General features: G+C 36.1%; 1 protein-coding gene across 2 annotated transcripts in view; it reads left to right on the top strand.

Moving 5' to 3' along the window:
• Fbxl5 (F-box and leucine rich repeat protein 5) overlaps positions 1-10,880 on the top strand; it is a 52,970-nt gene extending 42,090 nt beyond the window's left edge. For both annotated transcript variants that reach the window (XM_040747041.1, XM_040747042.1), the window contains exons 10-11: positions 4,376-4,524; positions 10,099-10,880. In XM_040747041.1, coding sequence (XP_040602975.1) covers positions 4,376-4,524; positions 10,099-10,175 — 226 coding nt within the window. In that variant the 3' untranslated portion in view covers positions 10,176-10,880. The remainder of the gene's footprint in view (positions 1-4,375; positions 4,525-10,098) is intronic.
• Positions 10,881-12,413: the final 1,533 nt, after the last annotated feature.

Here is a 12,413-nt window from a genome sequence, read left to right as displayed (position 1 = left end):
TCAAAGAGAGACTGTTTTCAGTTTAGGAAAAATAGTATACAACACCCCTTCCTAGAACTCTGGTTCATCCTATACATCCCTGATGTTCTCTGAGTTTTGGAGGGACTGATAAAGAACTGATTATTTTTCTCCATTTATGACTGAGCATTCATTATACCATCTGCTACAGCAGCAGCTGCCACTTAATCTCAGCGTCTTGATAAGTTCTGAGTCTTTGAAAACTACTTATGTTTTCTTCTGTGACTGAGATTGACAGCCACTGTAATCTGTGGGCATAAATACAAATGTTTAATAGAATGCAGTTTCTACAAACTGCACATCACATTTATTTAAACAAAACAGTAGTAGTGACCTCCCTGGCTGCCAGAGCATAGAGTGGTAGCCCATTTTGGGTACTGTGACTCTTAAGAGTGCCTTTCTCTCTATGTGCAAGGTGCCTTTCTTGAAACTGTTTTGTCTTTTTTTGGGGGTGGGGGGTGGGGTGACGTCTTAATTAGTGTTTATTGCTGTGAAGAGACACCGTGATCACGGCAACTCTTATAAAAGAAAGCATTTAATTGGGGCTGATTTACAGTTTCTGAAGTTTAGTTCATTATCATCATGGCAGGACATGGTGGCGTGCAGGCAGGCATGGTGCTGGAGAAGGACCTGAGAGTTCTGTATCTTGATCTGCAGGCAGCAGAAGGAGAAGCCAAGCTTGAGTCTATAAGACCTCAAAGTCCACCCCCACAGTGACATACTTCCTTCAACAAGACCACACTTCCTAGTAGTGCCACTCTGGGCCAAGCATTTAAACACTTGAGTTCATGAGTCCATGAGGGCCATACTGATCCAAACCACCACAGGGAGTAAGGGATCTCAGAAACCTGTGTGACTCTTGAGTCTTGGAAGAAAAGCAATCTCTGAGGGAAACTTGGGTGCAGATTGGCCAAAAAACTGGTTTCTGGAACTGGAGAGATGGCTCAGTGATTAAGAACACTTGTTGCTTTTGAGTTCAGTGTCCAAACCTACTCACATTCTTCTGTAACTTCAGTTCCAGAGGATCTGATGCCCTCTTCTGGCCTCCACAGGCAAAACACCCATACATATAAAATAAAATAAAAAATAAAACCAAAACTAATGTCAGTGACTCGGAGGCACCTGTCAGTACCGTGGGCCCATGGGCCTAGGTTTTAGTTTCCACAGAGACAATGTGCCATCTCAATCTGGTAATAGTAGTATGACTGCTTGGGATGACCAAGGCACCATTTTCTCTGGACACAGGGCCACTACTTTATAATCCTGGTGACAAGGGCATTTATTCCCTAGGAATTTGGAATCATGGGCCACCAGCAAGGATGACTCTCTGATCACAAAGCCTTAGGGATAGAAGGATGCCATGACTACCTTCCTCTGGAGCAGGGCATGTTCCAGCAGTTGGTTTTGGTTCCAAAACGATATAATGCATTCGATGCATGGGTAGGAGATGGGACACAGTGTTGTCTCCATCTGTGGCATATCACAGCTGTGTGGTCTCTAGTTAACTCCATCAGTTGTTTAATACTTACGAGGACTGTAAGTGTTCAAGGTGGCGATGGGGTTGCTGGAGGTTTTTCTTTCCCTTTACCTACAATAAGAAAGAAGTTCCTCCTGGTTGCTGGTTGGGAATTGGGTTGTGGAGATGAAATGTTTTTCATTCTGTGTGAGGCTACTCTGGACTCAAGGCTCTGTACAGAGTTTCTGGTATAGTGGCCCTTCTTGCTGACTTTTGAGGAGAGACTAATTGTTAGGGGCATTTAGTTGGCTGTCTTGCTGACATCTCCTCTAAAAACTCTTTTTTTTTTGGTTATGGAGACAGGGTATTGTTTTGGAGGCTGTCCTAGAACTCGCTCTGTAGACCAGGCTGGCCTCAAACTCACAGAGATCTGCCTGCCTCTGATTCCAGAGTGCTAAGATTAAAGGCGTGAGCCACCACCACCCGGCTTTCTCTAAAAACTTGTTTACCAGTTCTATCATCTTTATCATTTATTGCTGTGTTTCTGTTGAGTGATGAATTTTTCCTTCCAGATTGTTTTAATATTTAATAGTTTTTGGTTGGGTACTAAATAATTTGAATTACATATCACTGAATTTGGGACTTTTTCATTTTTGAATAACTATTCCCTTTGAATCACTATTGTTTGAATCAGTTCTATAACTTGTACATTTTTCTGTGGCTCTTCTGTTTGTGTGCCTTATTAATTGGCTAAATGCTCCTTTCCCTAGCTAAGGGCAGAATTTTTTCATTACTCATTTACTTTTTGTTATTTCAGCCCTTGTCTGGTGTACTTAGGCATTTTGTGACAAGACACAGAGGAGAGAGAGATCTTAATAGAATACATTTTCTTGCTGTTTGTTACTAATATCTCTTAGTTTTTCATTGATTCATACTATCTTTGGTTAAAACTAATTTTGTTTGCTTCTAACCTTCGTAATTTTGATATCTCGACTTTTTACTAATCTTATCCTTGCCCCCAACACACACACACACACACACACACACACACACACACACACACACACACACACACTTCCATTTTAGCCCTAAATAGCTGTTTTCTCATTTTTTAATGGTACTGTCTTCTTTTGTCTTTAATAATTGTATTTTCTCTTTGTAACATAGTATTGTAGGCTAAAAGTTCTCATTATTTCTCTCATAGCATATGCCATTATGAGAAACCTTTTTTGACTCCTCGGTACCTTTCTGTGTATTTCTCGAAGAGTATTCGTCATATGGCATTATAATTGTTTATACTTATAGTTGTTTTCCCACTGAAAAGCCAGTAACTTTTTTCCCAGTAAAGCCAGTGACTATACTGATTGTTGATTTAGGTATACTTGTAATAGAAACATTTTACATTTCATTCAGTTTGTTTTACGTTCAGACACTATTTGAGCTCTTTAGACTAACCTTTGAAAGGAACATTTTTTTTATTGTGAACTGCTAAAATTCTTAGACTTCATGAATTAGTGGGTTTTAAGTATTTTCTCCACTAAAGGTTTTTCTTGGACCAGTCAATCCTAGCACTTAGGAGGCTTGGGCAAAAGATTCTTGTTCCAGACCATCCATGGCTACATGAGTTCAAGGTCAGCTTGAACTACATAGTGAGACCCTGTCTTAAAAAAAAGTCCCTCATTCCTGTCAAACCACATAGATTCTGAACTACTACCATTGTTAACCTGAAGTCTGTAGAGATGGCAAAATGGGTACTTCATAGCTGTATAACATTTGATTGTATGGATATAACACATTGTTTATCCATTCCTCAGTAAGCATTTCGGGGGTTGTGCTTTTTGTCTGATGTGACTAATGCTGCTGTGGATATTTATATGCTAGTTTTGGTGTAAACATGTTTTCAATTCTTTTGTATGTATATACCCAGAAGAATTGTTAGGTTATTGGGGACACAGATAAGAAAACCAGGAATGTTCATCATATAGGGATATCTTCTCAGTGGAGGAGATAAAAAAATCAAATACCTGCATTCCATCCAAAAAGTTGAGAGTGGATTTTGTTTATGACTGGTGACCTTTTGCTATCTGTAGAGGCAGACCTCACCCAAATTGCCCAGAATGATTATCTGAACTCTTCCCTCCCTAGGCTGTTACCCATCCTTAGGGGAGATGTTACATGTAGTTTATGGTCTGCTGACATCACTCTATGCTATCAGTCAGAGACCACTAGATTCTAGGTCTTTTAGCTATAAAAGCCACCCTCTTGGTCCCACGTACTTTGTAAAGGAGCTTCTATTTAGTCTAAGCTTTATTGTGCGCGTGAAGTTGGACCAGTTGGACTCATAGTTGCCTGGAAACCTTTTCCCAATTTGTGCTGTGTTTTAAATATGCTGACAATGAACCGCTTGGCATTAGACTCACTGAATTGGTTGATGAAGTCAGTATGCACTGAGTTTTATTATTGTCTCTTCATGTGGTTTGGTTCACTTCCCTTTCTGACACCTGTAGGGCCCCCCTCACTAGGTTATGGGAGGAATTCCAGAACTGGTAATTAGGTTTGAGACTTCAGGAATTTTCTTGATAATTTTACCCTCTTAGACAGTGTGATGGGAGAATGAACAATACATATCAAGGTCTCAATATTTCTTTATGTAAGAATAGAGTTGTTATAGTGGTCTTATAAAGCAGTATCCTATGCTTCTTTATTGGAATCTTTAGGAAAAATCTAGAACATTTTCTGAGTCATTATTTCTACCTAAGAGTGAGTTAGTTATCAGTGTTTTATATAAAAAATTTATTATCAAATTTGAGAGGTATGTAAAATATTGATTGAGTGAACTATTGTAATATTAAAAATTTCAGAGGTTAGCATTTCCTGACTGTCACATTATTTTTCTCGCAGGGTTTTGACTCTGGGAGGAGGGCTGCCTTACTTGGAGCACCTTAATCTCTCGGGCTGTCTTACTGTAACTGGTGCGGGGCTGCAGGATTTGGTCTCAGCATGTCCTTCCCTAAATGATGAATACTTTTACTACTGTGACAACATTAACGGTAATGTCTTTTAACAGTGAGCTACTTAAAAGAATGCATTTAAAATTTTTTGGCAGTTCTAATAATTTTTATTTGCTTCCTAGATTCTCAATTGCACAAATTGTCTTACTTTCAGGATTAGTCCTTTAAATTTAATGAAATTAAAATGACTTGGGTTTCTAAGGTAATATAATCAAAATACCATTCATTTTTACTTCTTGAAGTTAAGTTTCTTTCTTATCCGTTCGAACAGATTTTTAGGCATGCAAGAGTTTCAATCATTTGAAAATGACAAGTTGTTAAAGAAATACTGTTTATTCTTAGATTGTGGGGATTCCACTGTAGTAGTCTAGCACTCACCATTAACAATTTCAGACTTTTGATTGTCTAGACACACTGATTTCTTAGGAATAACAGACTCATTTTTCTCACAGCACTGCTTTATCCAGTGTGTTAAATAGACAAAGGAAGACTCTGGTAATGTGAACTCTGGAGCCCTGTGTCTTGTTTCATATTAATCTCCCTCAAGTAGATTATGCAGTATTGAGAGAAGACTGAGATGCCTTCCTTTGGTGTGACCAAAATTTCTATACTGTTTTAGAGGTTGTTCTGAACCTATTTAAAAATCATGAAGTAGAGTTTGGGGATGTAGCTGTTTGAAAGAGTGCTTGCCTAGCATGCATGAAATTCTGGGTTTGAACCCCAGCACTATATAAAACCAAGAGTGGTGGCTTGTGCTTGTAATTAATCCCAGTACTCAGGAGGTAGTGTCAGTTATTTAAGGACATCCCTTGCTTCAAGTTCATTTTGGGCTATGTGAGACCCCATCTTAACTCCCCCATATCACTTATAGACCCCCCCATTTTTATTTCTTATTTTTTCACCCCCCCCATTTTTAAAGTCTATTGGTTTGGGTATTTGTGTTTAGTAGAAACTGATTTTTTTCAGAAGCATAATAAAGCTTCTCCTCAATTATTAATAAACAAAACAAATCCTGTATTCATAACTAAAAACAAATTTAAATAGCCCCATTCTATTATATACCTATCTTACACTGTTGTTTTTGAGAGCCCAGTTATTCTAAAGAGGGAAGATCAGAGTTTATCTCTGGGAGAACAATTGACAGGAGCCAAGAAACTAGAGAAGAAAACCATTTTAGCATGCAGAGTAGTTAGTAAATTTCCTATTGCTTGAAATTTAAATGAGAGTGGAGATCTCAGCTCTTTTGTTTCTGGAAGAGCTGACATGTTCTTGACAAAAGTCTTAGAACCTTTCTTGTTGGCAATAATAGAAGGAGGAGTGGGAAAAAAATTTAAAAAAAGTTTTTTGTTTTTGGTTTTTTTTGTTGTTGTTGTACCTAGCTGAACAGATCAAAAAGGATGCTCATGATTGGAATGTTTTGTTTGTTATAAAATAAAGCCACAGGGGACTGGACAGATGACTTAGTGGTTAAGTGGATGACTCATACTGTTCTTACAGAGTACCAGAGTTTGGTTCCCGATACGCACCCTGGGCAGCTTCAGCTGCCTGTAGTTTCAGGGCATCCAACACCCTATCTGGCTTCTGTGGCCAATGTACTCATGCACATATACTCAAACACAGACATGTAATCTCAATGAATAAAAATAAATATAGCTATTCTGTAGACCAGGCTGGCCTTGGACTCAGAGATTGCCTGTCTCTGCATCCCGAGTGCTGGGATTAAAGGCCTGTGCCACCAACCCCTGGCCAATAAATATAGCTGTTAAAAACAAAGCTTCCCAAGGCTTACAGGATGCATTTTAAGACTAATAAGTAACTTTTAAATAAGATATTTTGTTTGTATGTTGCATTTGAATTGCCTATATACTTTCAGTATGGATTGTGTTTGGAAACAAATCTCATAACCTAATTTGTTTTGCTTAGTGGCTGTAGGTATTTTAGTGGGAAGTGTTGAGTTTTAGTTCAGTTTTATTATCTGCCTACTTACTTTGTACTTAAGTGTTTTTAAACTTTTTGAAAAATATTTAGAAATTTAGAAAAAGTTCAATGTTTAAAATCTTTTGTACTTTCTTAATATTTTTATCTTAATCTGTTTTGAATAGGTAATATTGGCATTCCAAAGGAGCTATTTACTCCTTTGTTGAATGTAATTTTATTTCTAATTTCAGGGTTTTTTTTAAGGTTTTGAAAGGCATTTGCAGTACTTGAAATAGTACTAAAATTTTTTAAATTGATAGAGCATGATTTGAATGAAGTAGAAATCCTTTAAAATTTATAGGGTGACTTCTCATATAATGCATTTTCTAGGATTCTAGGTAGTTGTTGTAAAGCAGTACTTTGAGTCACTCTTTTGTAAAAGAGCTTATAAGATGCTAAAATTATACCCAGCTGTAAAAGGTGACACCATTGGCATAGTATCTTTCAAAGCTCAGCTTGTACAGGAAATACTTGGTGAAGGTTTAGGAGCCGTCATTTTTATTTCTGAAAGTAGGTAAGATCTAGTACATGGTTCAGAGTAATGAGGAAGCATACATATTTGAAAGTAACATTTAATTTAAAATGTATTTTGTTAAAAGAAAATCACCACATTATTAACTAAAAAAATTAATGCTGATAAACAATTACTCATAGATTAAGTAGTGAATGAAAAGGCAGAACGACCTACATCGTAAGCACTGGCAGACACTGGGGAAGGTGTTAGCCATCAATTCCATTTCTACTTTGAGCAAGATACTGTACTAAGCTCTGATGCCAAACACCTTCTGATTCTTCTGAATGATTCTCCATAAGTTTTAAATTGTTACTTGACTTGGATATGCAAGGTGTCTTAGTTATAATATTCACACAAATCTTTGTCATTAATGTGGTTATTGTATGGCTTAGTTTGATTTCTGAAGAACATTTGAACAATGTTAGTGAGTAAACTTTGTTGTGCTGCTTTGCATTTCAGTTTGTACGTAATTTAGCAGTTAAGATAGATTAGCTCATAGTTCTGGAGGTGACAGTCTCAGATGATTTGCTCTCTTATGTTTCTAATTTAAGTTAAAAAGGAATTAAAGGTAAGTGAAGGTAAGTGAAGACATACTCACGGCATGAGTAATATATAGTACTTAAAACCAACGAAAAACATGTCATTTTATGAACAGAATAAATTAGCTGTCTTTGTAGTTCTTTTCATCTAAATATAAAAATGTAGTATTCTTTGATTAACAATTAGGACACTTTTACCTTTTAATTTTCTATATTCTTACTATCATTTAGGCTGATATATTAACTGTTTGGCTAAGTCAAATATTTAAAGGGAAGTATTCTTGAAATTGTTAGTCTAGTGGGAGAATAGTATCTTTGACCACTTGTGTTGTTGAGGTTTCCTTTATACTACTTTCCCTTAAAAACCAGTAGAGTACTTTTACTGTTTCTAGCTTTGACACCCCCCCTTTTAATACTGCATTTTATATGGAATTCAGTATAACATTTATTCTTTACCTTCTGTCACTAAAAATGAAATAGCATGGATGTAGACAGGGTCTATGAAGCTGTGTATGTAGTCCAGCTACTTGGGAAATTGAGGAACAAAGATTGCTTTAACTTGGTAGTTTGCACCCAGCATGAAGACATAAGACCTGAGGTCTTAAAAAGAGAAACAAACACAAAAATGTGTTGTGGCTTTGTGTGTGCGTTGTATGAATGTAGACATGTATGGTCTTTTATTTGGAAAATTAAAATCTTCATGTCTTCCACAGTTACTGAGAATAGAATTACTTGCTGATAGGTATATTTTGTTAGGATTCAGCAGTCTAAACATTAGATTGAGTGTTAGGGAATGGGTAACAAGATATCAGATGTTTGGTGGCAAAAGCGGTACTGTGTAAGGGGCGAAGTCAAGCTAAGCAGGAATGGTTGCAGACTGACTAGTGCTTAGGAAAACTGAAAATATGTTACAAGGAAAAACTGCCAAGGATTGACAATGGGGAGAATTTCAAAATTTAGGATTCTTTATGAGAACATTTCTGACAATTACAAATACACACTAAATATTTTTAATTTTAGCTTTGTGTTCTATTTTAAGGGAAAATAAATGCTGCTTTATAGAGTGTTTTTTAAATGTATTTTAAATATTTGGTATATACCTTAATTAAAAATGGAAGATTTTAATTTTTATTAAATAAAAATGGGCCTGTAGTGCTCCAGTTTTATAGGGTATTTTTTAGATCTACAAACATGTGTAGTCAGTTTCAAGAATCTGAAATCTGAGACCATCTCTTTTAATTTATCCTATTTCTCATATCCATATAGTATGTCATGTTCATTTCCCCTATTTGAAGCTAATTCAGACATGTCAGTCTTAAACATGTAAACATAAGTAAAATTATGATTGATTGCAGTTCTACACAAAAGTGTAAAAGGCGAAAGATTGATGCTATCTAAAGAGAAACCAAGTATTACACATAAATGTAAAATTCAGTGTTTTCCTTAATTTTCCATTTACATAGTGAAATATATGAACATTATGTCTCACTAAGAAATTCTTCATTTTCTTTCATATGTGCTGTCTTGGGAATAAAAGGAAATGTTAAACTTCTGGCAATACATGTATTCTGTATTAAATTTCAGTTACCATGATTTCTGTCTTACTGTGGTATTAGCATAGTCATCTTTTGCATATTCTGCTGCTCTTAAAAAGCAGAGTGATGCAAATGGACACTATTTATGAGTTAAGGTGGGATCACTGAGGGGTACTGTGGTGTTAGGTTCATTAGATACATTCTACATCGAAATTCTGTTTCATTTTGTTTTGTCATAATTGCAGGCTTTGGTTTTTCCAGTGAAAGCATAAAAAACTGTTCCTTAATCCAGTGTACCACCAGCTACATTGAATCTCTGAAATGCTAGAAACAACATTGTACATTTTTTCCTTATGAAAACAGTTTTATTTAGAGCACTTTTGTGAAATTTCTGTTACTTTTCTAATTTTTAGCTATGCTCCTGAATAGCTCTAGATCTTTCATCTAGTGTCTGGTTGCATAGTGCAGCTAGGGTAAAATTCCAGCTATTCCACAAGTGGTTTATTATTGTTTGTAAATGAATCACTATTTTATATTCAAGATGTTCACTCATTCTGCATTCAGTTTTGGGAAGTAATTTCACCTAAAGCTACCATTTATTTTTGTTCAGAGTTCTATAAATGATCAGAGTATGGCACATACATTGAGTTTGTGTCTATATAGTATATTGTGTTAAACTTTGAATATGACATTTAATCTAATTTCAGTGCTGCATTATTGAGTTAACACAGTTCAGGTGGAGTTGTATGTTTTGTGTTAGTTGTGTTTTTAAGAAGGATGCTGGAAGAATTTGTTTTTAAATTATCTAGCAGTCTTGTTTCTGTGGATTGTCTCCTTTTCTTCTTGGTTTGTAAGATTATTGGGAAATTTTACTATGTTCTGTCTTCTGTGAAGGATGTTTTTGGGAATTTGTGTCTGAATTTTTAATGCTTTTACTTGTGTGATGTCAGTGAACTGCTAGTAAAGCAGTTTTAGGTTAATAGGCAGAACTGTTTTTGCATGATCTTTAAGAAGTTCCTCCTTTCACATATCTTTTACTTTCATACAGGTCCTCATGCTGACACCGCCAGTGGATGCCAGAATTTGCAGTGTGGTTTTCGAGCCTGCTGCCGCTCTGGCGAATGACCCTTGACTTCTGGCCTTTGTCTACTTCATTTAGCTGAGCAGGCTTCCTTTCATGCACTTTACTTATAGCACACTTCTTGTGATAACAACCCCCTTTTGGGTGTGTCTTGTTTTGGCCCCATTTCTTACAGTCTCAGAAATTTAATTTAGCGGTGAATTGTACAGTGTTGTTTTTCCTTGCAAAATATATATTTTTTAGAAATGGATTAGGATTTTTTTTTATTAGGATGAGAACAGTCTTACTGGTTTCTTTTAAATGAAATGCTTTAAAAAAGAGCATCACTAATGCCATGGTATTTAAAGTATTTTTAGATTATTTTGCATTTTAGTCAGTGGGGGTTATTGGTTCTCTATGTGTAAAACACTGTACCAAGTTTTGCAGATCATTTCAGATATACTTTCTGAAGTTTTATTTTCAAAGACTGAACATTTTGGAAATGAATCTCTTTCCCTAATGTTTTCTTTATTTTAACAATTCTCAGGAGCCAATTCAAACACACCTAGAAATGAGATTCATTAAGACTGTAGAATAAATTGGCCTCTCGGTGTTTGCTCAGTGAGCTAGCAGAAGCACCTGTCTGTTTGTATTTCCTTTAGACTCCTGGTTCCATTACTGTCCCGAAACTGTCGAATTTGGGAGGGATTTTTAAAAATTCCACAATTGTTTAAAGAAATGTATAAATAAAATCTACTTTGAGAACTTTACCAAGCAATATCTTGTGTTGTGATTTTTAATTTAAATCTGAATTCAGGTTTACCAAATGTTTTGTTTTTTGAGCCTCCATGAAATTATGACATTAACAATTTTAGATACTAAAAGTGAATTAATTTTCTTATTGAAATTATCATCCTCAGTGTAATTATGTAAAAAGTAAATAACTTGCTCATAATAGCCCAGCTAGTAAGTGGTACAACTAGGATTTATAAAAAGTTAGTCTTCTTAACTATGGTGTTACTATGTCGCTTTATTATTATTTTGTAACTGTTATGAGCAGTCAAGCAGCTGTCTCTTAAAGAGTTCATTAGAGTAGCAGGGTAGAAGCAAGCATAATTGCAGTGTAGCTTGGTAGAGGAATGTGTCAGTTAAAGTAAAGGTTAAAGTTGATACTGAGTCTACTATCTCTCAATTGGAGGTCATTCTTTTACAGAGTTCATTAGGAAATGTTCTTGGTTGTCAAAACTTGGTTGAGGAGAAGTCAACTGGAAGATATTCTGGGTGGAGGCCAAATAGGCTGTTACACATCTTAAAGGGTTTTTTTTTTTTTTACTAGATTTATTTTATGTGTGTTTTGCCTACATGTATGCAATGTATGTGCATCCTGTGTTATAGTGTCAATAGAGGCCAGAAAAGGATATTTGAACTGCCATATGGATGCTGAGAATTAAACCTGGAGCAGCATCAAGTGCCCTTAATTGCTGTGCAGTCTCTGCAACCACTACTGCCAAACATCTAACAACACATAGGACAGCTTTCCACAGAGTAATTTGAGAAGTCCTGCTTTAGGTATTTCTGTTTTGTATGCATCTTTACATATTAGTACATATTACATATTTATTACCCCTCCCAGTGTGTGATGTGTTTGAGTTTGGGATTGTACTAAAATCCAGTAAAACTACTGTAGAGGCTCAACCTTCATGACCTAATTACTTCTTCAAAACTTTTATCTTTAAATACTAGGGATGATGGTCTCAACATGAGTTGCCAGGGACAAGGGTATGAGATGGGACATAGGTTTTCAATCTATAGTTTTTTCTTTTTAAAATTCCTTTTGACATTTTAATACAGTCCTTCCCCCATCCCACTCACTACTATATTCTTTTAGTGGCTGTGCATGTGTTTAAGTGCTTGCCTTGCTCTTTGTAACATATCATTAGTTTTATGAGTTGGTCCTTGTTTCTCTAGAGACGTTGTAAAGAGTTAACTTACTGGGTCTTGGAGTTACCGTTGCCCTTCTTCTGGACAGACAGAAGTGAAGGGTACAAAAGACTAAGCAAGTGTAGAAGTCTGGAGGCTAATGCTCATAGACAGTCTCACTTGTGTTTGGGATCAAAGTTTCATGATGAGACAGATTAGACAGGGTTCCCAACATTTGGGAGGCAGGGGGATCTCTGAGTTTGAGGTCAGCCTGTTTCCTGAGCAAGTTCCAAGACAGCCAAGGTTACACAGAGAAAACCTGTCTCAAAAACAAACAAACAATAACGTAATTGTGTGTGTGTGCGCGCGCGTGCTTTACACAG

Source organism: Mesocricetus auratus, unplaced genomic scaffold (assembly GCF_017639785.1).
Source record: "Mesocricetus auratus isolate SY011 unplaced genomic scaffold, BCM_Maur_2.0 Super-Scaffold_100006, whole genome shotgun sequence".
NCBI lineage: Eukaryota > Metazoa > Chordata > Mammalia > Rodentia > Cricetidae > Mesocricetus > Mesocricetus auratus.
The sequence above is the reverse complement of the archived record's forward strand: the minus strand, read 5'-3'. Positions and strand labels throughout refer to the sequence as shown.